The 25,214-nt window shown below is 45.6% G+C and overlaps 1 protein-coding gene across 5 annotated transcripts in view; it reads left to right on the top strand.

Annotated features, from left to right (window-relative positions):
* The window catches only part of LOC106586780 (SH3 and PX domain-containing protein 2A), a 121,620-nt gene that overhangs the window by 72,430 nt on the left and 23,976 nt on the right, over positions 1 to 25,214 (top strand). For 3 of the 5 annotated variants that reach the window (XM_014174408.3, XM_014174398.3, XM_045707024.2), the window contains exons 7-9: positions 3,948 to 3,992; positions 8,354 to 8,482; positions 22,185 to 22,298. In XM_014174408.3, the coding sequence (XP_014029883.1) occupies positions 3,948 to 3,992; positions 8,354 to 8,482; positions 22,185 to 22,298 (288 nt within the window). The remainder of the gene's footprint in view (positions 1 to 3,947; positions 3,993 to 8,353; positions 8,483 to 22,184; positions 22,299 to 25,214) is intronic. The other 2 variants (XM_014174425.3, XM_014174414.3) reach the window with 1 other exon arrangement.

The raw sequence follows: 25,214 nt of genomic DNA, 5'->3' as shown, positions 1-25,214 counted from the left end.
GGAGGCCACGGGTTGAAAGAGAATGTCAGTCTGAATTCAGGCCCTGGTCTAGTGTTTACATGGCATGGCGCTTAAGATTCCAGCGTGACGTAGAAATGCCTAATAGGGTTGACGTGGGGCCTGCCGGGCTGGGGAGAGGAGGAGTGTGGGCGTTTGATTGTGCATGTGTGTGTGTGTATGCGTGTGTTTATATGTGTGTGTGGTTGGTGTGCGCGAGCCTGTGTTTGTTTTGTTAGGAATGGTAAGAGGGGTGGTGATTCTTTTTTTTGGCGTAACACAAGGAAGAAGACAACACCACATGGTTATGACAGCTCATCCTCCCAAGAAACAACAAATGTAGTCATTCTTCCTGCCTCACTAGGACCTTGTCATTCTCTGCATTGAACCTCATCAGGCAGCGAGCTCTTTAAATGTCAACGCTACATCCTTTGCTATTAGGCATCACTACAGACCCGGGTTTGATCCCAGGCTTTGTCTCCCGGTCCGCGACCAGGACACCCATGAGGCGGCGCACAAATGGCCCAGTGTCATCCGGGTTAGGGGAGGTTTTGGCCGGTCGGGATGTGCTTGTCCCATCGCGCTCTAGCGACTCCTTTTGGCGGGCACAGCGCATGCACGCTGACTTCGGTCGCCAGTTGTGCAGTGTTTCCTCCGACACGTTGGTGCGGCTGGCTTCCGGGTTAAATGGGCAGTGTGTCAAGAAGCAGTGTGGCTTGGCAGGGTTGTGTTTTTTGGAGGACTCACGGCTCTCGAACTTCGCCTTTCCCGAGTCCATACCGGAGTTACAGCGATGGGACAACACTGTAACTACCAATTGGATATCACGGATAAAGGGGTTAAAAAGTACAAAACAAATGATTAAATAAAAGTAAGAACACCCATAGCTCTTTCACCCAACATTGGCTGCAGTGAGTGCAGTCATAAACCACTGCAGTGACAATACAAGCAGACAGTCCAACAATGCCCAACACTAAGAGATATTTGCTCTCTATTGTAATGGTTGGCTTGGAGAGAGTGTAGCTGCGTTTGCCTAGCTCTTGTATCGTCCGAGGTCTCTCCCAAAGAGAAATGAGAAAGATAAATGTTTTAGCAGCCAGATCCCACTGTGACTGAGTGACGTGACTCAAAACAAAAGGAGAGAGAGATGGGAGGGATGGCGAGAGAGTGAAAAATGGAGAGAGAGAACCAAACACAGTCACAGTCTAAATAGAAAGAGGGTGGAGAAAGAGAAAGAGAAAGAAAGAAAGAAAGAAAGAAAGAAAGAAAGAAAGAAAGAAAGAAAGAAAGAAAGAAAGAAAGAAAGAGGAGGGAACAGACCAGACTGCGAAACAGATGTAGCTTGCGCTATTTGGCCTCACCCCTCACTCTGTCCACCGACACTCTGTGACTCCCAGCTGGGTGCGTTAGCGACTATTTTGTCACCGCTCATGGCCGTTCCACGCCAGTATTTTGTCATCGCCACCGCCAGTGGTTGTCATTGCTAATGGTTAGCATCACTCTCGGTTTGCGATTGTCATTGTGATCAATGTGAGTGGTTGGTTCACATTTGGGTGACTCAATAATGGTTCGTAGTTATGTGTTGTTTCTAGCTGTAGTCTTGTCGTTGGCAATGGTTGTCTTGTCTGTGATCCTCGTTTGTCATTGTGAATGGTTGTCTCACCGTTGGATACTGGGTCTTCACTGTTAACTTCTGTCATCTCAATATTGGTTGTTTCTAGCTGTTTTTCTAGTCTTGGCATTGGTTGACAAGTGGTTGTAACTTCTTTCCGGACACATCCTGATGTGTGCCGACAGCTAGCTCTGTGAGGTACCGTCACTAGGCCCAGCATGCTAGAGTCTCTCTTTGCTTTGACTCACATGCTTTTATGTTATGAAGACATCTTGGAAATGGGACTTGTTATTTTGCCAACAAAATCCACCAGACAGATTCCAACACTTAATGTGTTGTGACATCTGTTGTGAAATGTATTGTAATGTTTTTAAAATGGTCTATCTGTCTTAACTTTGCTGGAGCCCAGGACGAGTAGCTGCTGCCCTTGCAGCAGCTAATGGGGGATCCATAATAAATACATTTCCAACTGAACTTCGACCAGACAAGCTGTCTCAATTTCTTTCAGTCAAAACATATTTCACAATTTCTCTTCTCTGCTTGAAAGCTTATAGTATAGAGTGATTGTAGGCGGGGGGATGAGGTATTATGGGGGGGATGGATGAAAGAGACAGAGAGAAGGCGGGAGTGGAGAGAGAGAGAGAGAGAGACAGACAGACAGCAACTAGCTTTTCCGAACATAATCTACTAAATCGATGAAATTACGGAGCGGATGGCTAATAAGCCGTTCCAAACGAAACCAGGAAATTAGTGACCTTAGAAAAGCTATTTGTCACTTCCACAAGTCCCTTAATTGCTGGGTAATGTGGACGTTTTGGGGTTGGTGGAAGGAGGAAAATGACCCACACCATACCAGCAGGAGGGAAAAAGAAAACACAGTGACTGGAGTCTGCTCGGGTTAGTGGGCCATCATCAGAGAACCCTGAAAGGAATTAAGCAGTCAGTGTGTGTGTGTGTGTGTGTGTGCGTGCGTGTGGGTCTTTCTGTGTGCGCATGCAGCAGCGGGTCTCCACTCTCCAGTTAATATCAATCATATGTTGAGTGCTGCGCTGAAAGAAACGTCTCATCTCTCGCTAGCTGGGTTTAGTTTGGAGGGTGCATGTTAACTGGGGTTGACCCGGCTGACCCGGGACACTCTACAAGCCTCCCTGGGGGGACCAGCATCAATCTCCTCAGCTCCGTGCGACTCTGGAGAGAAAGAGAGAGAGAAACAGCGAGAGAGAGGCTCTGACCTTTATTATATCATTTGAAAACTGAAATGGATGGATGTGGATTTTCCCTCACAGCGGGGGAGTGTGAGGGAATGGGGTGAAGGTGTGGTAGGGGTCGAGGGTCACAGGGTGGGGTAGAGGGACCTCCTGTGGTGTTCTGGCTCGGATGGATTCCTTCCTGAAATTATTTCAAGGAGAATGTCCCACAATGTTTTCAAGATAATGATATCCTACTATGCATTCGGTTGGGACATTTTCCTTGTTCTCTGCAGGCCGCTGGTTCCATGCTGTCGTTGTTTCCCAACCCTTCATATTGGTTATGGTTGGGGTTTATGGCCGTCCCAGACAGCTCTAGTTTTGTCTGCGTGCCCAGGTGAAAGATGATTTCAGACAGCGCTTCCGAGAAGAGAAGGACAGTTTGGACAGGAAATTTGAAAATGTAAAACCTCATTGATGACGACAGACACCCCTGCCTTGTCCCCCTCCTCTACCTTTTTTCTAATACCCAGTTTTCACAGATTTTGATATAATGGACACACACACACTGACACACACACACCCTGCTGACGTGTGGCATTTAATTTCCTGACGAGATGGGGATGTCTGAGCTGTGTTTGTAGAGGGGAGCCTGGGAGGGGAGAGCCTTCGAATGGAGCCGACGCGCTCCCTCTGACAATCCAGGACTGGATTGAGGGAGAGAGCGGGATGAAGGGAGGGGTGTGCCACGAAAAATGTGTGTCAGCCCAGGATCATGCGAGGCTATTTCAATTCTGTTGTTACACTCTCAATTGCTACAATATGTGTCGCTGAAGAAAGACAGCAGACGTTTCTGCAATAGCAGTCTTCTGTGATGGTCATATGCAGTGTATCACAACCACATGAACACGGACTGAAGTACTTTCTGCAAAACACTGTGTTTTGATGTAAATCAGTGCTCTCTACAATGGCAAAGATATTATATTTGGTTTGCACCGTAGAGACTGTTCAGATCCTGCTGTTTGTGATCAGGAGGGAATAACAGGAACAATATGATGTTGATGAGATGTTTGTGTGCTGAGCATCATGGACTGAATAACATCCCCTTTCCTCTCTTCCTCCCTTTCTTCTTCTCTTCTTTGGGCCTACAGTATGGATGTACGGCTTTACCGACAGTCCAAGGAAAGAGGCCTCAGGTAGTCCTACTTGTGTGCGTGGCACAGGAGGTTGGTGGTACCTTAATTTGGGAGAATGGGGCTTGTGGTAATGGTGGGAGCGGAATCAGTGGAATGGGATCAAACACATGGTTTCCATGTGTTCGATGCCCTTCCATTTGCTCCATTCCCAGACATTATTAACAGCTGTCCTCCCTTCAGCAGCCTCCTGTGGTGCGTGGGTGGGGTGCATACGCTTGTGCCTGTGTGATATGTCGCAACGCTGGTGTGTGTGTGTTGTGGTGGCTATGCTTTCTATAACCACATGCCCAATGGCTTTTCCATGTTTGTCCATTTTTGTTGGGGGTTTCACTTATTTTGCTTCGCATGCATTCACTGACTGTCACTGGTTTCTGTTTATTTTCTTACCCATCTGCTCAAGATCAACCGTTCACGTTCTGTCTTACTTTACTGACTTTAATCTCTGCATCCCTATGGACCTGCCTGACTGGATGGCTGTCAAACATTCAATGCACTTTAAACATAGTTACTTAGGCACCTTGCCAGACTGTTGCTGCCTGGCCATAGTGTGTTATACAGTACAGTTGAAACCAGGAGTCTGGTTCTTTACGCTTGAGTTCAACATGTAGATCTAAGATCATGATGGTCAATCAACGAGAGAGAGAGAGAGAGAGAGAGAGAGAGAGAGAGAGAGAGAGAGAAAAACACATCTGCAGCTCTGCAAATAAACATCTCAGCAATGAATGTGTTTTTCTCCAGAAATAAACACATCACATCAAGCTTTTAACAGGAATAGAAAGGGCCTGATTCCCCCCAGCATCTGGGGAGCATTTTCCAAATGTTGTCCCAGTCAACTTAGGTGTAATTGGTGCAACATTTAGAGAGAAAAAAGCTTTGTTTCCTTGTATTAGCACTTTAGAAGTGTCAATGTGAGTTTTGAAGAAAAAATGATCCGGCCATGGCCTAAACTATTATGAGATTGACACCAACATATAAGCAACTGTTATGATTCATGATGTTTCCCGGTTGTACACACAACAGTTGACCGTATCCATAGAGACAGCATGCCGCATGTGGAGGGTTGATCTGGTGTAATTTTATAACTAAGTTTGACCCCATTTTCACCCTGTAGCGCCTTGTTAATTTGCCTGCATGTGCTTTGGCCATATCTCAAATTACACCCTATGCCCTATATAGTGCACTACCTTTGCCCCGAGCCCACATAGGGGTTGGCTATATAGTAATAGTGAACTCACTGTAGGGAATCAGAGTAATATTATGCTGTCATAAGGGTTAAGAGAAAGGAAATGTCATGACTTCCGCCGAAGTTGGTGCCTCTCCTTGTTCGGGCGGTGTTCGGCGGTCATCGTCACCGGCTTTCTAGCCAACACCAATCCACGTTTCTTTTTACATTTGTTATGTCTTGATTGTTCACACCTGGTTCCCATCTCGTTATGATTATTTCCCTGTTTAACCCTCTGGTTCTCATTATGTTTTGTGCGTGATTGTTTTGTTGTCGTCGTGTTAGTTGTTTATTGCCAGTATTGTTTATCCCTGCGTGGATTTTGACTTATGAGTTTTCCTAGAGTAAAGTACGTTATTTTACTCAGTTCTGTGTCCTGCGCTTGACTCTATCCTCACCTCCGCAATACTGACACTGACAGGAAAATACTTTCCGTTCTCAAACAGCATGATTAGAGGGAGGAGTAAGGGAATAGGAAATAGGAGATCGAAATATAAGGCCCATCAAAGATTTGAGACTCAATCTTTGTCTTTATTTGACCATATTAAGCAGTCACAGACAGGGGAATCTCCGATGAGGAGTGAAGACTGATAGCGTTACCTTGTGTTGTTGGCTAGCCATTTTGTTTATGTAGGCCCATGTGGAGATACTTAACTGTGTTCTATTCCAATGAAGCGTCTTGAGCTTGACCGTTAAAACGCTGCATTTCTTAATCCCTTTCCTCTTCCTTGCAACATCGCAACGTTAGGATGTCGCAACGCTCGTTTTATAACACTTAGGTTTGTTAGCTGTTGTTTATTTGACCGTAGTAATTGAATTTCACCATGTTCTAAATGATAAACGCTTGACAGACATCTTGTGTCAAAGGATTGGGAAATAACCTGTCTTTAATTCCCATTGAATTATTCAATCCCAATCATTTTAATAGGCTTATAGCACAGATAGTTTCTTAGTCCCAAATTGCACCCTGTTCCCTATTTAGTGCAATACTTTTGACCAAGGGCCATATTAGTCTTTAGCCAAGGTGTTGCTTTGAAATTAGAGGCTTGCTCCCAGATCTGTTTGTGCTCTATAGCCAACTCTGTCTATGGTCTGTGATGGCAATGACAATAGGATTTGACAAGACAGCACAAACAGACCTATGACCAGGCTATAGCAAATACACAGGCGGAATGATAGAATGATACAATAGCGGGCAACAAATCATACAGTATAATCATATTCACATTGATACAGCAATTGGGTGGGTGTAGAATTATGCTGATGGGGCACTGTCTTCATTTTCCCACTTACAGTACTTGTTATGCACTCATATTTGTAATGATTTTTCTTTTAGATAATTATTGGACTAGAGTAGACTAGAAAATAATAAAATCGAATAGAATTGAGATCTACATGCAGTAGCCACTAGCCAGGTGCTGTGCAGCAATATTATGACTGTTACCCAGAGCCTTTCACTCAGCAGTAACACACACACACACACACACACACACACACACACACACACACACACACACACACACACACACACACACACACAGTAGTGCGTTTTAGGATCATCTGCCTCCTGCATGTTCTTCTGTTTTGACCATTTCTCTTACTTCACTACCTTTATGTCTGCTCACAAATCAATGTCCACAAGAACAGAATGCATGTCCGTGTGTGTGTGTGTGTGTGTGTGTGTGTGTGTGTGTGTGTGTGTGTGTGTGTGTGTGTGTGTGTGTGTGTGTGTGTGTGTGTGTGTGTTCAATGTTTGGTTTCCACATTCGTTCGCATAGAAAGGTCCTTGGACCTTGCTAGGTGCCTAGAAAACAAAGATGGCTGCCAGTGTTTGGGGTTTTTCCTCGTGATGTTTGGAAATGCTCCTGGAAAAGAGACATGTCATAAAGGGACTCGCATGTTGACATGGTGCTATTTACTGGGCAACGGATCGCGTCCTTGTCTAATGAATCCTAGACAAAGAGTTAGTGGTGGAGGGTAATTCACTTTACTGGAGTGCTGTGATATCAATTTAGGAATACATGTAATGTATATTTAAACTCTTCAAACTCTGGTTAGATAAGACATCATTGTATTTATGAATAAGGACGAAGAGAAATCAAGTAGAGCCTTTTAGAGGGCAGGAAATGAGTTACAATTTGAAGGAAAATCCCAAAGCGTTGGTACAATCATACCAATGCGTAGAAAAACGTCACCAAACAGTGCTTGTGACTTAAATCAAACACACACCACGTGAACTTTGTGAATGAAGTCATTGCTGGCACTCAAGAGTTTATCATTGGGAGCTACAATGAGAAGAAGAGAGAGGTGAAAAAAGGAGAAAGAGACAGATGCTGGGCCTATGTTTATGTGAAACACAAGAAGAAAGCGTTTCAACTTGGGTTATGCCACACTCTTGTTTTCTTCCCCCTCTCTCTCTCTCTCTCTCTCTCTCTCTGTCTCTCTCTCTGTCTCTCTCTCTCTCTCTCTCTCTCTCTCTCTCTCTCTCTCTCTCTCTCTCCGTCCCACTCATATGTTTCTATTTAAGGTCCTGTAGGCCTGACTGCCTTGATTGGCGTGGTACAGCCCCCTACTCCTCGTCCAACGGCAGGCTCCCAAACAGAGAGAGAGAGGAGGGGAGAGAGAGAGAGCAAGCCACACTACTGATTTTCCAGAGGAAAACTTTTTCTATTCTTCCAGTCCCGACTCGAGTCTGTCTCCAACTCCAACCGTTCAGCAATTCTCCCTGTCCTCTCCTCCTTTTCTCTTTCTTTTATCCTCTCTTCCCTTCATCTCTCTTTCCTTCGGACGTTTGTTTCGATTATGGAGGCCCCGTAACGGAGAACACGTTTTTCTCTCTCTTTATTTCATCCCTCGTTTTTCATTTTGACTTCTTTCAAATGCTTCCTGGTCCGTTAGTGTGGGCCGGGGGAAGGTTCCGCTATATGGCCAGACGTTTGGGAATAAAATGCAGCGATAATATACTGAGCGAGCGTTCTGATTGGCTGGGGAGGAGCAACGGTGCGGATTCGGCCTATGGCGGCATACCGTTACCGGGCGCACGGTGGCGGCGGGCGCTTGCGCCCACCACGGGGTAGGGGTGCCATGGTGGGGACTGGGAGCTGGCTGACGGCGTGTTTCTTCCCGTCCTCCCGTGCAGGCATTGACAGCTCGGACCCTATGGTGCTGGAGCAGTACGTGGTGGTGGCCAACTACGAGAGGCAGGAGAACTCTGAGATCAGCCTGCAGGCTGGGGAGACGGTGGACGTGATCGAGAAGAGCGAGAGTGGTGAGTAGTGTGTTTACATGCTGTATATGCTGCTTTGTGTTGTATTTTACTTATCTTTCTCTCTCACAGACACACGCACACACACACGCACACACACACCCGCACGCACACACACGCACACACACGCGCGCGCGCACACATGCACACGCGCACACGCGCACGCACACGCACGCACGCACGCACGCACGCACGCACGCACACACACACACACACACACACACACACACACACACACACACACACACACGCACACCAACTTATGCACAGTCAGCACCTCGTTCCTTCTTTCCTCTCATGGTGTCACTCCATGTTCTGTTTCCTTCCGTCTGCCCCTCTTTGTCCTCAAGAATCCCCCCTTTTCTCCCCCTCCTCCCTCTCTACCTCTGTCGCTCCCTTAAGCGTTCTCTCTGTCTTCTAACTGGGGCTTGGCTCCACCTGGAGGCTTGCCGTTTGGCCAGCAGTCCGGTGTGTGTGTGTGTGTGTGTTGTGAGTAGAGGTGTGTTTGTCTGCGCTTGCATGCTTGGGTTTGTGTGAAGGTGTGCGTGTGTGTTTGTGTGTGTGCATGTGGCTGCGTTTGGCTGGAGGCCAATCTATTGCCTTGTGCAGCAGGAATGTGGACTTATAATTAATAGTCCACTTTACTTTAGTGGGGAGTGAGATGTGTTACGAGTTCCATCTCGGAAAGGCGAAGGTCGACGAGCAAAGTTTTGAGGGGAGGAAGAGCCAGGGTGACAGAGGCAGAGAGATCAATTCTGCCTCACCAGCTTTATTCCTCACTTGTTATTTGGAAGCCTTGGGATAACTGGCTGCGTGTACTATTTTCACCCTTAGGTTTGCCTCCATTTTCATTGTACTTTACAATGTTATCAAAAACCAAGGACATGGCAGTTGAGTTGTTGAATTAGTAATAGTTTGCTATGTATAAACCCTGAATAAAATCGGGTGAGTGAAAAGTCAACGTGAGTATGTTGCCCTTATGTTTTGTTTTCGTCTCTCCAAACTCGATTTAGCAACACGAGAGCTGGATCTAACTTGCCATGGTAACAAGCCATTGACAGCTTTCACAACTCAAGATTAACAACCACAACAGCCTAACAGTCTACCATCAGCAGAAACCCCTTTGGCAGTGATACATCCACACACATCTTCCTTTCACATATTGGTGTGTGTGTGTGTGTGTGTGTGTGTGTGTGTGTGTGTGTGTGTGTGTGTGTGTGTGTGTGTGTGTGTGTGTGTGTGTGTGTGTGTGTGTGTGTGTGTGTGTGTGTGTGTGTGTGTGTGTGTGTGTGTGTGTGTGTGTGTGTGTGTGTGTGTGTGTGTGTGTGTGTGCGCGCGCGCGCGCGAGGTGTTTTCTCACAATGTCTTTGAGTCGTTATGCAAGTTAATGAATCTCTCTTTTTCTTTAGTTTTACAATCGACCCAGCAACCCACTATCCTTCAACGCTTGACATTCCCCCCCACACTCTTTCAGCCCCATGTGTTTTTGACATCAGGTTGTTTGAACAGCTTTTTGCTGTATTTCCCATTCCATTCATTGTCAGTACAGTGAGACAATTGTCCGCGCTAGCCAAAGCGGCAGTTCAGCCAAACTCCGTATGGGAATAGAGGTGTAGGTGTTTTTGCAATGCTGATCTTCTTTTGTGAGTATTCAATGTGTTCAAGGTCATACATGGCGAAGGGGAAACCTAATGTCATCAGAAAATGTGAACGCTGGGAAGTGCCAGTACTGCAATGATTGTGAGATGTGGTTGTTTTTACCTATCTTAGTTAAATGAACTGATCGGCCAAAGTCCCTTTAGCGAAGATTGTCCGCTAAATGACTAAAATGTAAATGTGAAATGTCATGTTTTTTTTTTTTCAGTCTCTCTTCTCAGTCTCTTTTGTGAGGTTTCGTACCGTCAGCCTTCAAGCTGCATTGAGTTACGTTTCGAGAGATATGTGAGAGGATGAGGCTTCGATTCCCAGAGATTTTGTAAGAGTCACACGCTAGAGTGAGAGTCACTATATGTTTTGTTTAATGAATATTCAAAAGTGAATTACCTGTGCGTATGCCAAAACCACGCCATAATTATAAAATGATTGGTGGCACTGACACACTGCATTGGAAACCCCAGTTACCCCCACGATCGGGCACATTAAAACGAAACTAGGACAAGATCTATAAATACTCAGTACTCGGACAGTTTCAATACAAAAATATAAAAACAAATAAGAAAACAAGCTGTGCTTTCACTGGAGCTGAACGTACTCAAACTAGACTAAACCTGAAAAAGATCCAGAACATCTCAGACAGTATCAGTACAAAAGTTCAAGAAAAACAAACAAAATATCATTCATAGGGAAACAAGCTGTACAATGACTGTCATTGGACTTGAAGGTTACTGTAAACATGCTCAAACGTCTCCATTAGGCCAAAGAACTAGAGCGACAATCTACGATGACATCATTCGCAGGCTATGCCAAACCAAAAAAGTCCCAATGCCTTGTATATCCCAGAAACCCTTTCACCTTTTTCAGCGCTTTATTGCGACCTTGGAGTCTCCACAGCTCTGCTTGTTTATGTCCTTTGACATTTTGATCGCAGAAACACAGACGGTAATTTAACATTGCAATCTCCCAATTCACTAGACCCCCTATTTCTTTAATGTTATTTTAATGTTGCTTTAATGTTCCTCTCCCCATGCATCTCGGCATTATGACAACATATGCTTTTAAGTTAGCTTCTACCAATCTTATCCAGACTCTGTGCTTTTTATTCTCCTCTCCATACAATCTCCATACAGTATATCATATGCAGTTGTCACGTCCTGGCCAGTATAAAGGTTAATTAGTATTGTAGTTTGGTCAGGACGTGGCAGAGGGTATTCGTTTTATGTGGTTCGGGGTGGTGTGTTTTGTAAGAAGGGTGTTTGATTTAGTATTTCCGGGTTTTGGTTTATGTTTAGGTATTTCTATGTTTAGTCTAGTGTGTCTGGTTCTATGTTGAGTTAATTGGGGTTGGACTTCCAATTGAAGGCAGCTGTTTGGTGTTGCCTTTGATTGGAAGTCCTATATTAGTTGGGTGTGTTTGTCTTGTATTTTGTGGGTGATTGTTCTGTGTTGAGCCTATGCTTTGCAGACTGTCAGTTTATCGTTTTTTTTCTTGTTTGTTGTTTTTGTATTCGTTTTGATTTAATTAAATGTTCAAAATGAACAACTGCACACCTGCTGCGTATTGGTCTACCTTTCCCAGACAGCAGTTAGGAATGGTTTGGGTCAAGCAACAGCCAATGAAAAAAACATCCACTGCAGTAAACCACTTGACTGTAGCATCAGTTTTTTCGTTTCATGCACTGCTTACCTCGATAGTCCCGGGTTCCTAATCCCGAGTCGGATGTTATTGTTATAACCTACCCCTACTGCGAGAAGTTATCGGCCGCGTGCGCTCTACTTCAACGCCAGCTGTTTCACTGTATAGTGTCAACAAGACGCCAGTATCGCTACGTGAGACTGTACTGTGTGTGTGTGGTGTGTGTGTGTGTGTGTGTGTGTGTGTGTGTGTGTGTGTGTGTGTGTGTGTGTGTGTGTGTGTGTTTGGTGGGTGGGTGTGTGCTGATGTCATGAGTTTTGGCTGTGAGATATGTGTCTGACTGTCTGTCCAGAGATTTATGAGCTACTATCTAGTAAAGAGAGATTTATGGAAGGGCAAGTAGGTGGACACGCCAGAGTCCTCATGAAAGGAGGGAAAGAGGAGGAGAAAAGGAGGAGTGGAGGCTATGTATGGGCCAGTGTCCTGGTTTTCTCCCACCCCGGTCATTCCTTGGACATGGGAAATCACAGAGAGTCTGGAGGGAAGAGGCCTCAGATTGGGAAAAACATCACTTGCATGTGTGACCAGAAGTTATATTGAGCAATCAGTTTATTGTGCTTCCTGCAAAGTTGTTATCATCATGATATACAGTTGAAGTCGGAGGTTGGCATCACTAAAACTAGTTTTTCAACCACTCCACACATTTCTTGTTAACAAACTATAGTTTTGGCAAGTCGGTTAGGACATCTACTTTGTGCATGACACAAGTAATTTTTCCAACAATTGTTTACAGACAGATTATTTCACTTCATTATGTTTGGAGGAATAAGGGGGAGGCTTGTAAGCCAAAGAACACCATCCCAACTGTGAAGCACGGGGGTGGCAGCATCATGCTCTGGGGGTGCTTTGCTGCAGGAGGGACTGGTGCACTTCACAAAATAGATGGCATCACGAGGAAGGGAAATTATGTGGATATATTGAAGCAACATCTCAAGACATCAGTCAGGAAGTTGAAGCTTGGTCGCAAATGGGTCTTCCAAATGGACAATGACCCCAAGCATACTTCCAAAGTTGTGGCAAAATGGCTTAAGGACAACAAAGTCAAGGTATTGGAGTGGCCATCACAAATCCCTGACCCCAATCCCATAGAAAATTTGTGCGCAGAACTGAAAAAGCGTGTGCGTGCATATAGGCTTACAAACCTGACTCAGTTACACCAGCTCTGTCAGCAGGAATGGGCCAAAATTCACGCAACTTATTGTGGGAAGCTTGTGGAAGGCTACCCAAAACATGTGACCCAAGTTAAACAATTTAAAGGCAATGTTACCAAATACTAATTGAGTGTACGTAAACTTCTGACACACTGGGAATGTGATGAAAGAAATTAAAGCTGAAATAAATCATTCTCTCCACTATTATTCTGTCATTTCACATTCTTCAAATAAAGTGGTGATCCTAACTGACCTAAGACAGGGAAGTTTTACTAGGATTAAATGTCAGGAATTGTGAAAACTGAGTTTAAATGTATTTGGCTAAGGTGTATGTAAACATCCGACTTCAACTGTAGGTGAGTGATATCAAATGTATATTTTATAGAATAGTCTTTGAAGACTGGTAGGTCGGTCTTTATTTGTTCAGTTTTGTCTCTGTTAGAGATGACCGTACGCTAACAAATCTGATGCCATAGTTGCACAAAAATGACTGGTTAATCAATGCAACTGGGCCTCCTTTCTGTGGCTCCATACTGTGGCTGAATATGGAAAATTCCCCTATTTTCTGTGTGCTTACCCCGGCCTAATGGATCTTGCAGGAGGACTGTGATGCTATGCAGCAAACAAGATCCCTTTGGGTTACTGTGCCGCTCACTCAGCCCACAAGCCCAGCCGGAGAAGACATTTGCCCCTCGCCTCTCTCGCTCTATGCGATCTTTGCCAGGTTGAAGAGGGAATTTGTCACCATAGTCCTAAAGAGCTTAGGCACGCTTACCGTACAAAACCCGCCTAAACACACATTCACACACATGGTCACGTACTCACACACATGCGTGAAATGATGTATACACATGCAAACACGCATGCATAGACACACACAGGGTCAAACGCACACACACACCACCCCCACCTCCCCTCTCTCGCTGCCTGCTGTGCCCACGGCGGAGAAAGTTAGGTTGGCATAGCCCCCACTAACCCACATATTCTTTCCTGAAATCTACCCAGTTTTGGCTGAGTTTGGGCTGGGCTGGGATGTGGTTGTTGTTTGCCTTGGCCTGGGGCCCTGTGTAGATCAGCTTTAGTAGGGGAAAGCACTGGGCCAAGTTATACTTAGGGAAGAACACCATTTGTGTCAAATCTTACACTCCATCACTCAGGCTACAGCTAGCTTAGCTCTAGTTTCACCTTGAGGCTACATTTGAAACGGACAGCCTAGCATGCTCTTCTGTCTTCAGTCATGCCGATAAGGTTGTAAACCATCAGAATCTTGGCCAGAGGGCTGCTGAAGACAGGCCTCACACACAAGAGGCCATACAGATGTAGGATATGAATTTGATCACCCTGTTGCAGGAGCTTGTATTGTATTTGAGGTTTAAAAAGGTTTCTGAAGTTTGTTCCACTTTGACATTTCAGACTTGATTTTCCCTTACGAAAAATGTATCAACCCATACAAAATGTCAATTTATTATATTACTTATAATCCACATACTAATTCTAATTTCCTGTTGCTGCATGATTATTTTCCTGCTGTAGCAAACTCGCTGAAATTAAGATCCTACATCTGTAGTCTCACATAGCCTATACAGTGATTCTTCCTTTAAAAGTTGTGTCGCCTCACCTCTAGGCAATCAAATCGACAGACAGCTTCAATCAAAGAGTGTTTAGCGCTAGAGAGGTTAGCTTAAAGGATGTCCTGGTCAGGCTGTAAAAATAGATAGCCAGCTTCAATCAGGAAGTAATACTTATAAGCCAAGAGATAGCGTAGCTGGCTATTAGTCATGCTATACATGCTACCCGTAGCCTTAGCGTAGCTTTTCACCCAGAGGCACAAGAGTTGCTAATCTATGTTAATCGACTCAACAGAGAGGTTACCTATAAACCCTTTAGAATCTCCTGTATAGATAGGGTCACATGAAAGGCCATAGCTGGTTTTAAAATAGAGCGTGTTGCCATTAGCATGATTACTGAGGTGATATGCATGGGTAAAGCTAGCTTAGTGTTAGCCGCACCTCCCATGCTTTGAAATGGCCAGCCTGTTTCAATAAGCGTGACACAGGGGGTACTTAGCTGGAAGGAAGCTTTGAGATGGGTCTCTCTCACACACACACACACACACACACACACACACACACACACACGTTATGTTCTTCTATCCTCGTGGGGACCTAAAATGTATTTAAATTCAAAATCCTACTTTCCTTAACCTAACCCTTACCATAATCCTAACCTTTACCCGCAACCCAAACACACACACACACACACACACACACACACACACACACACACACACACACACACACACACACACACACACACACACACCACACACACACGCACACACACACAGCGGTTCAAGTTCAAGGCCTGGGGACTTAGCCCAGGCATGCTGAGCGTGATATTTAGTCAACACGGTCTAATGAACTTCCTTCCACCACGCTATCCCCTTACACTTGTAACACAGCTAACAGTAACCAAACCCCCATGTTTTATGTTTTATGAAAACTTAAAGCAAGGTAACACAATCTCCACAGTGGGATGTGAGTTCCTCTGTCTACCGTCCTGTTAGACATTGTCAATAAAGATTTGGGGCCTCGAAATAAACTGTGACTTTCTTGGAAGGAAATGACCAGCTTGAGGATTCGGGTATCCTCATAACTTCCCCTCAGTTAGAATGATCAGACGATGCTTTGATGTATCCCGTCTTGGGTGATTTTTATACATGGGATGTTTTATGTCTCTTTACATTTCCAATTTGCTACACCATCTTTTCAAACAAAGTTCACACTAAAGGGAACGAAAATGTGTTCAAAGGTACTTGTTATTAAAAGACTCTGATGTCATTAGAGGGATTTTGTATGTTCTTCGTTTGATCCCATCCAACAAAATCATATCTCTAAGGCCTAACTAGGCGTTTATCATATCATATCATATACTGTATCGACTTGGAGGTCTTGATGGGATTTCAATCCAATTTCCCTAATTAAATAATCTCGTTCAGGCCTCCCGAGTGGCGCAGCCGTCTAAGGCATTTTATTGCAGTGCTTCAGGCATCACTACAGACCTGGGTTCGATCCCAGGCTGTGTCACAACTGGCCCGTGACCGGGAGTCCCATAGTGCGGCGCACGATTGGACCAGCATCGTCCAGGTTAGTGGAGGGTTTGGCCTGGGGGACTTTACTTGGCTCATCGCGCTTTAGTGACTCCTTGTGGAGTGCCGGGCACCTGCAGGCTGACTAAGCGGGCGGGTTTGGCGGGTCATGTTTCGGAGGACGCATGACTCGACCTTCGCCTCTCCCGAGCCCGTTGGGGAGTTGCAGCGATGAGACAAGATCGTAGTTGGATCGCAATTGGATATCACGCAATTGGGGAGAAAAAGGGGGTCAAATACAAACAAACGTAATAAAAAATGGTATAATCTCGTTCTGTATTAGCTTTAGATTTGATTACGTATATACTTTCCTGCAACCTATACCTTTATCTTGCTCACCCACAGGGTTTGTGTGATTAGATATAAGGATGAGAAAAGTCTCTGCCTTCCAGGCCTGATTCTCCAGTCTCGGGTTTAGACCTCCTGAGCTTCCGTAATTATTATGTTTCTATTTTAAGCCTCAGCTTTCTGTGTCCCTTAGTTCTGCTTACTCTGCAGAAAGCGTACGTTGTGGTTCAATTCAATATTCTGTCTTCCTGACTCGGGCTCAGCCGCATCCAACACAGAGCTCATATCACATATCAGATCTGTTGTTCATTATGGCAAAGCAATGAAATGAGTAACACAATCGCGTCACGGGATCCCTTGGTTTCCTCAAAGGCACGTTTGAAATAAGTGTCGTTGACGAAACGTTTTGATAGCCCCGTCCCGTTTCTCCGTTCCATCAGGCCAAATAAAGAAAGTGAAAGGAAAGGTTCTGTGGTGGTTTTGGATGGGGAAGTGTGTGGAATACTCCCCGCTTTGAAGCCCTGGCCAAACATCTGCTCTCTCTTTCTCTCTTTCCATCTCTCTCGCTCTCTCTCCGCATATCCCTCACTTTAGCTCCCTACTGCTCTCTCTCTCTCTCTCTTTTTCATTCCAGCGCTCCATCTCTTTCTCACCTTCACCCCCGCTCTCTCCCTTTTTCAATTCTCACCCTCAGTCTCTCTCTCTCTGTCTCTGACTCTCTCTCTATCTCTCTCTGTCACCCACTCTCTCTATCACCGTCTTTCTCTCCCTACTAGGCGTTTACCAGCCAATGATGAGTATGTTCTGCGCAATTACTGTAGCATTTGATTTCCACGTGACCTTATTCTCACTGAGCAAAAGCCTAAGCACGGTTTCTAGTCTGGCATGTGGGAACCCAGTGGACACACACACACACACCACACACACACACACACACACACACACACACACACACACACACACACACACACATATACATATACACACACACACACACACCCTGCAACCAATAACACTGCCATGATGACTGAAACCTGTTGAAACAACAGCCCTTCCCCTTTACTTTCTACTCTACTGTCTGTTCATATGGTGGTCAATATGCAGTTCATTAGATGACCCGCCTTTTATATGTCTTGTTTTAGCTTGTTTCATTTTTACAGCTGCCCCCAACCCCCCTTACTGCCCTGCCCCCCTGCCCGCGTCCCACCCCTGCTGGAGAATGACACTTGTTTTTCCACTTTTCCATGTTCTATGATTCATAACCTTTCGAGGAAAACATGGTCTATTTGTTGCTGTTTGAATCCCAGATTGCCCCTTTAGTCTCTCTCTAGTCCACCTGCACTGTAATGTATTCCATACACGTTCAGTACAGTCAAGCAAGAAATATAGCTATTTTAGAACATATAGTCATTTAAAATAACTGACCGTCAGCAAAGGTTATTGCATTCATAGTTGATGTAATATGGTAATGTTAGCCACTGTAATCAAACAAGACATGTATGCTTCCAAAAACAGCTCTTGTAGCATATTATGATTAACTTATCGTTTAGGTGGTGTGGCCGTCCCACTACAGAAAATCAACATATTTTCTTTGTTTATTGGACAGGATAGATAGAAAGAAGTTTATAGGAGGAGAGAAATTCCTAAAGTGGTGGGTCAGATTTGAACCCATGCTCGCAGCGTTAGTACTTGTTATCCAGAGGCAGTAGCGTCGACCGCTCGAACACCCCAGGCTACGTGAAACATTTTCTTGATTTTTCACACACAAAACACGACAAACCCCGCCAACAAACAGAAAAGACACAACAAACATGGTCAACATCAGACAATGCCACGTAAACAGCTCAATCCTATGATAAATCTCTTGGAGCCTAATTGAGCCGCCAAGCCAATTGGCTTCCACTGTGTGAATGGGAAAACCCTGACTCGAGTCTTCTCCAAGGGGGATGTCTTCTCTCTTCTCTGGGAAAACAGCGTTTATAGTCTGTCTGTCTGGAGGCTAAATGGCATGGCCAGAAAGAGGGAACGCCAACTAACTTCCTACTAACAACTGTCCTGAAAGAGAGAGAGAAGAGAAAAGAGAAAGAACCAGCTTCTGTCCATATTGCAGTTGGACAGAGTGAGTTTCCTGGAAAATGTTGACACACGGACAGTAGTTGGTTGAAACATATGAGAACGTTCCCCCGCTTTCTCTCTCTGGTCTCTCTCTCTCTCTCTCTTCCTCCACTGTCTCTCTCCACTCTGGTAACTGCCTATGTGTGATGAGATCCAGCAGCCTTTCTGTTTCTAATTTCTCTGCTCTTTTACCGCATCTGACTTTCTCCAGAACTGAATTTATAGGCGAACTGGGCCTTGTCAAAGCCATATGGTGTCTGCCAGCCTGGGAGCTGAATGTATAGGGGAGCTGGGCCTTGTCAAAGCCATGTGGTGTCTGTCAGCCTGGGAGCTGAATGTATAGGCGAACTGGGCCTTGTCAAAGCCATGTGGTGTCTGCCAGCCTGGGAGCTGAATGTATAGGGGAGCTGGGCCTTGTCAAAGCCATGTGGTGTCTGTCAGCCTGGGAGCTGAATGTATAGGGGAGCTGGGCCTTGTCAAAGCCATGTGGTGTCTGTCAGCCTGGGAGAGAGAGACCAGGGCTAAACTAGTTTTTCTCATTTGCCTTTTCACAGCACACGCAAGTACATACACATACAAGTGCAAGCAGGCATGTTCGTGGATCCCTATATAGACACGCGCCCATGCTTGTATGCATACACTTTCACACAAACACACACGTTTGTGTACTCAGGCACACTCTTTCCACGCACACAGCCGTGACCTATTTTTATCAGCCCCAACTAGGTAGGCAGTGATATACAGCCGTGGCAGCTCACACATGCAGCTGATAATGGCAGTCGCTCACCAGGACCCTGCCACATAGGGATTTAGGAGACTGTTTATCCTCCGCTTGTCAAGTCAGGTGACCTTTTGAAGAAAATGGCTCCTGAATTGTCTCTTTGCTAAACTATGGCCAAATTCCATAAAGGTGGATGGGTTGGATTATTTCCTTTTGAACAGTTGCGGTAACTTGATCTATAAAGTTTCTTTGCTAAAACTATGGCCAACTTCCATTGAGTAATAAAATAATAACAAAATAACACATAAAAGTGAATGTGTTTCGTATGGTATTGGCACATGGAATGAAGGACTTTAAAAAAGAAAGGAGAGCCCTAGCGTACTGCCTCTCTCTACTATATGTGTTGAATGCCGTTCATCAAAACATATTTTCAGTCTAGGATCTAGCTAGCCTACAGTAGCATAATAATTAATTAGCATAGCATCAATGTCACAATGTCAAATTCATGTTGGCAGTTAGCACTGAGGGAAACCTATGCCTCTACATTCAGTCCAACGTTAGCGTTTTCCCTAGGCTAATCATTAGCATAGCATCGTTTGTATAGCATTATTAGCATTTTGTGAAGCCAACCGATTCTGACAGGTTTCCAAACTCACTGTACTGTGTGCTATCAGACCCCAGACTCTGCTGTAATGTCTACAGTGGGACCTACTTTGAACTTCAATGCCGTTTAGACAATGCCTATGGGTTGAAGCCTCAAACACCGTGGTGGACCATGCAGAGCTTCAAACATAGTATTGCTATAGTAGTCTTGTGTTATGAGTGACTTCTAACCTGGATTTATGGAAAACCAAGGAATGTTTGGGAAGTTACTGGAATTTCGCAACCCTACCAATGACCAACGTTCTTTTTTTCCAATGAAGAAACTGTTGTACACAGACATAATTTCCATATGGGTCAAATAGGTCTCATTTCCCAATGTGACTTGGCGTGTCTTGCAGGGACATAAAATGGGGCGTGTGAGGACTTGATTTACTGAAGCCTCTGTGTGTGTGTGTGTGTGTGTGTGTGTGTGTGTGTGTGGTGTGTGTGTGTGTGTGTGTGTGTGTGTGTGTGTGTGTGTGTGTGTGTGTGTGTGTGTGTGTGTGTGGGGGGGGGGGAGTATCAAACCACATTATAGGACCTCACCATATAACTGTTAATACAGTCAAGAGCTGTTTGTTGGACTCCAATGTAGAGAAAATAATTGTTGTGCTCGTTGCCTCGCTCTCTTCTCTTTCATATTGTCAGAGCGTGTGAGCCATCCGTCAAGAGTGTGCCTGTGTGTGTTAGCATATGGCGTACGTCTGGGTGCGTTACAGGCTGCAGAAAGTCATAAATTATCCTGTATCTTTGAGGTTCACTGAAAGGCAGCTTCCCTACTATTTACGACTCTGAATAGTCCACTTTGAACCCAAATGTTACGGATGAAATGCTTGGGGAGCCTCCGAACTCTGAATAGACAGTCGGAGAATCTGGATTCGTGCTACCACTGCAGAACTAAAACACAAAGACACATGCTAACTGTCAGGGAGGGATCGATGGCTTCTTTTCCTCTCTCTTTTTGTGAGTTTCGGTTTGGTTTGGTTCCCGATTCGACATGTGTTTTTGCATTCAATCAGGTCTAGGTAGAGGCGAGTCAATTCGAATCAAAAAGATGTATTGTCCCACAAACACCTCTCGAAATACCTGACTAGGATTTTTTTGTTGTTGAGACTAAGTTCAAGTCAATCCTTAACTATTGCACTGATACAGGGTCAGCTCTTATTTAATCCCCTTGATGGTTTCAGGTTAAAACTCAGTTATGGTCATCTGATCCTAGATCTGTGGTTCAGGGACAACTTCTACCTCCTTGAGCCTTAGTGTCCTCTGCACTCTGGGCACATCAAATAAAAAAACCCTAGAGTGCTGATCTAGGATCAGGTTCTCCCTGTCCATATAATGTCAATTATTATGATTCAAAATGAAAAACTGATCCATGATCAGTACCGCTACTCTGAAACGTCTGGTGGTTTTGTAATGATAGCAGCTTTCCAAGCAGGTGAAAAGTTCCCTGGTTACATCACTTCACTACTCTCCATGTAGCAGATATAAATGAAATCCTGGACCAAGACAAACCTTAACACCCGATCAGTTCTGCAGTTCTTTGTGAATGTAGAACAGTTATTGTAATTTATAGCCTTAGCAAACTGCTGCGGATGAAGGAACTAGAACGATGACATATTTCCATTATTGAATGTAAATCAAAATGTGTAAGTGTGTTTGGAGTCCTAGCACAGCTATTAGTTGTCATGCCTAAGGCCTTAGTAACGATGGTAGTGATATTTAGCAGGGTGAATGGCTGGTGTGGGTTACCTAAGGCCTTAGTAACGATGGTAGTGATATTTAGCAGGGAGAATGGCTGGTGTGTGTTACCTAAGGCCTTAGTAACGATGGTAGTGATATTTAGCAGGGAGAATGGCTGGTGTGTGTTACCTAAGGCCTTAGTAACGATGGTAGTGATATTTAGCAGGGAGAATGGCTGGTGTGTGTTACCTAAGGCCTTAGTAACGATGGTAGTGATATTTAGCAGGGAGAATGGCTGGTGTGTGTTACCTAAGGACTTAGTAACGATGGTAGTGATATTTAGCAGGGAGAATGGCTGGTGTGTGTTACCTAAGGACTTAGTAACGATGGTAGTGATATTTAGCAGGGAGAATGGCTGGTGTGTGTTACCTAAGGACTTAGTAACGATGGTAGTGATATTTAGCAGGGAGAATGGCTGGTGTGTGTGCGTGTGTGTGTGTGTGTGTGTCTGTCTATTTTCTTTCTGTGTCATAGTGTATAAAGAATGTGTGTGTGTCTCCATGTGGCTCTGCACAAACTAATGTGTGTGTGTGTCTTTGTTATAGGTTGGTGGTTCGTCAGTACAGCCGAGGAGCAGGGTTGGGTGCCGGCCACATACCTGGACTCACAGAACGGCACTAGAGACGACCTGGAACTTAGCACCGTCAGGACAGGAGAAGGTAACACACACACACACACACACCAGCCATTCTCCCTGCTAAATATCACTACCATCATTACTAAGGCCTTAGGCATGACAACTAATAGTTGTGCTTGGACAGCAGGAACCTGTCACGCCCTGACCTGAGAGAACCGTTTTTCTCTGTTTGGTTAGGTCAGGGTGTGACATGGGGTGGGCATTCTATGTGTCATATTTCTATGTTTGTTTTTTTTCTTTGATTGGCCTAGTATGGTTTCCAATCAGAGGCAGCTGTCTATCGTTGTCTCTGATTGGGAATCATACTTAGGCAGCCCTTTTTCCCTCCTTCAGTGTGGGATCTTGTTTTTGTCAGCTAAGTAAGCCTGCAGAACGTGACGTTCGTTTTTTCTTTGTTTGTTATTTTGTTTGAGTGTTCTGAGTTACAATAAATATAAATATGAGCACTTTCCACACTGCACCTTGGTCTACTCCTTTTGACGATCGTCACAGAAGATCCCATCACCAAAGGACCAAGCAGCGTGATCAGGAGTGGACCTGGGAGGACATTCTGAACGGCAAGGGATCCTGGACGTGGGAGGAGATCCAGGCTGGATGGGATCGCCTCCCATGGGAACAGGGCGAGGCAGCGAGAGCAGAGCGGCGACGAGAAGAGGAAGTAGCCCGGCAATGAGGCAAGCACAAGAGGCAGCCCCAAAAGACATTTGGGGGGGGGGGGGGGCACATGGGGAGATTGGCAGACCTGAGCCAATTCCCCGTGCTTACCGTGGGGAGCGAGTGACCGAGCAAGCACCGTGTTATGCGGGGATGCGCACTGTGTCGCCAGTGCGCAGCTACAGCCCGGTGCGCTCGGTGCAAGCTTCCCGCAGTTGCCGTGCTAGAGTTGGCATTCAGCCAGGAAGGATTGTGCCGGCTCAGCGTTCCTGGTCTCCAGTACGTCTCTTTGGCCCAGGTTATCCTACGCCAGCTCTACGCACAGTACCCCCAGTTCGCCAGCACAAACCTGTGCGACCTGTTCCAACGCCCCGCGCTTGCCGGGCTACGGGGGGTATCCAGCCAGGACGGGTTGTGCCAGTCATAAGCTCCAGACCTCCAGTGCGCCTCCAAGGCCCAGTGTATCCTGCGCCAGTTCTACGCACTGTGTCGCCAGTGCGCCTGCACAGCCCAGTTCGTCCTGTGCCAGCGCCCCGCACTTGCCGGGCTAAAGTAAGCATACAGCCAGGACGGGTTGTGCCAGCCATAAGCTCCAGACCTCCAGTGCGCCTACACGGCCCAGTATACCCTGTGCCTGCTCTGCGCACCCGGCCTCCAGCGACGTTCCCTAGTCCAGAGCTCCCAGTTACAATAAATATAAATATGAGCACTTTCCACGCCGCACCTTGGTCTACTCCTTTTGACGATCGTCACAGAACCTCGAGGACCAGGGTCAGAGCAGGAAACAGACACTGTAACGAACCCAGTGTCTGTTTCCGAAGGAGTCTCGTTTTGTCATGACCTCTGTTTTTTGCAATACTGTTTAGTCTGACTGTTTGGAGGGCATATTTCATCACTAGAGAATAAGCTCCCTTCCCTTTTGGTGCTTTGGGATGACACTGTAGCGCCTTAGCTGTGTGTTACACCCAGGCAGGCAGACATGCACACACAGACATACACACACACACAGACATACACACATACATACACTCGCCCACCATTAAAGTCATATTACCTCTGTTTTCCATCGGTTTTAGTAAACCATGGAAACTACCTGGTATAGTGTAGTCATTATGCCGTAATGCTTTGTGTGTCATAGACTGCCACCAAGGTATGCGAGGCTCTCTCCCTGTCCCTCATTAAGACACATTGCTTTATGATCCTCGCGCTGGCCCATGGCACTGTTACACTGTAAACTGGCACGCCACATCCCCGCATGTGATGACAGGTCCTCTGCAGCTGCCGTGGCCCCCAGCTCCCCTTAATGCAGACTGCAGTCACTCCACAGAGAGAGAAAGAGAGAGAGAGACGTACTGGGCTGGTAGTGAAAGTCTGTGATAGCCTTTAAGGAAAAATAATTTAATGTAGCTGGAGCCTGGAAATACCTAGGGATCTGAGTCAGGCACACACACAAAGAGGGAATACAGACGCACACACACACCCCACACATATTACATCCCTCCCATCCCGCAAAACCCCTCCTTTATCAACACCTTCCCCATTAGAGCCTGCCGACTCAGTTTTCACACACCACTGCATATCTCATATCTCAAGTAACTATCCTGTCTCCCCTACCCTCCCAACCCCCCCTCATACTCATTAAGCCCCAGTCTGCTGTCATATAAACCAATAGCAGACTGTAGCTAGCTCACTGAGGAGGAACGACAGGGCCTGGTAGGTCTGGTCTATTGGAATTACCCTGAAATAACGTCTGCCTTTGTGGCTGTCTCCAATCGGATATTTCAATTAGGAGGTCAATGGGAGAGAGAGAGAGAGAGATGAGAGTAATTTGATTCTGTCCTCCTCTCCCCACTCCTCCGTTTCTCCCTCCTCCTCTTCCCTCCACTATGAAGGGAGCGATGACAGTAATTTCATTCTGTCCTCCCTCCTCGTCACTCGTTCCTCCATTCTGAAAGTCTGGTTTATTTCCCACTAGGGAATGCATTAAGGAAGGGAGGACAATGACGAGTCATCACCAGAAAGCAACGAGTTGGACAGTATCATAAAGGGCTGTTTTACTTTACCTTGAGTCAGTGGTGTTGCAAGAGTGGTCCCTGCGTATAAGGGGGACTGGAATGGAACAGTTTACCAGAGGACGTAGCAAGCTGTTACGGTAGGCTAACAGGCTAACATGAAGATTTACCCTTATCTATTTTCTCCAATACAGTTGCTAGAAAACCCATTAGCAACACATTGGACAACATATGTACTTTGCTGGGTAATCTTAAACCATGTGTACAGTACG

The sequence above is a fragment of the Salmo salar genome, chromosome 02, assembly GCF_965601325.2.
Source record: "Salmo salar chromosome 02, fSalSal1, whole genome shotgun sequence".
Lineage (NCBI taxonomy): Eukaryota > Metazoa > Chordata > Actinopteri > Salmoniformes > Salmonidae > Salmo > Salmo salar.
This window is presented reverse-complemented; position numbering and strand designations above follow the sequence as displayed.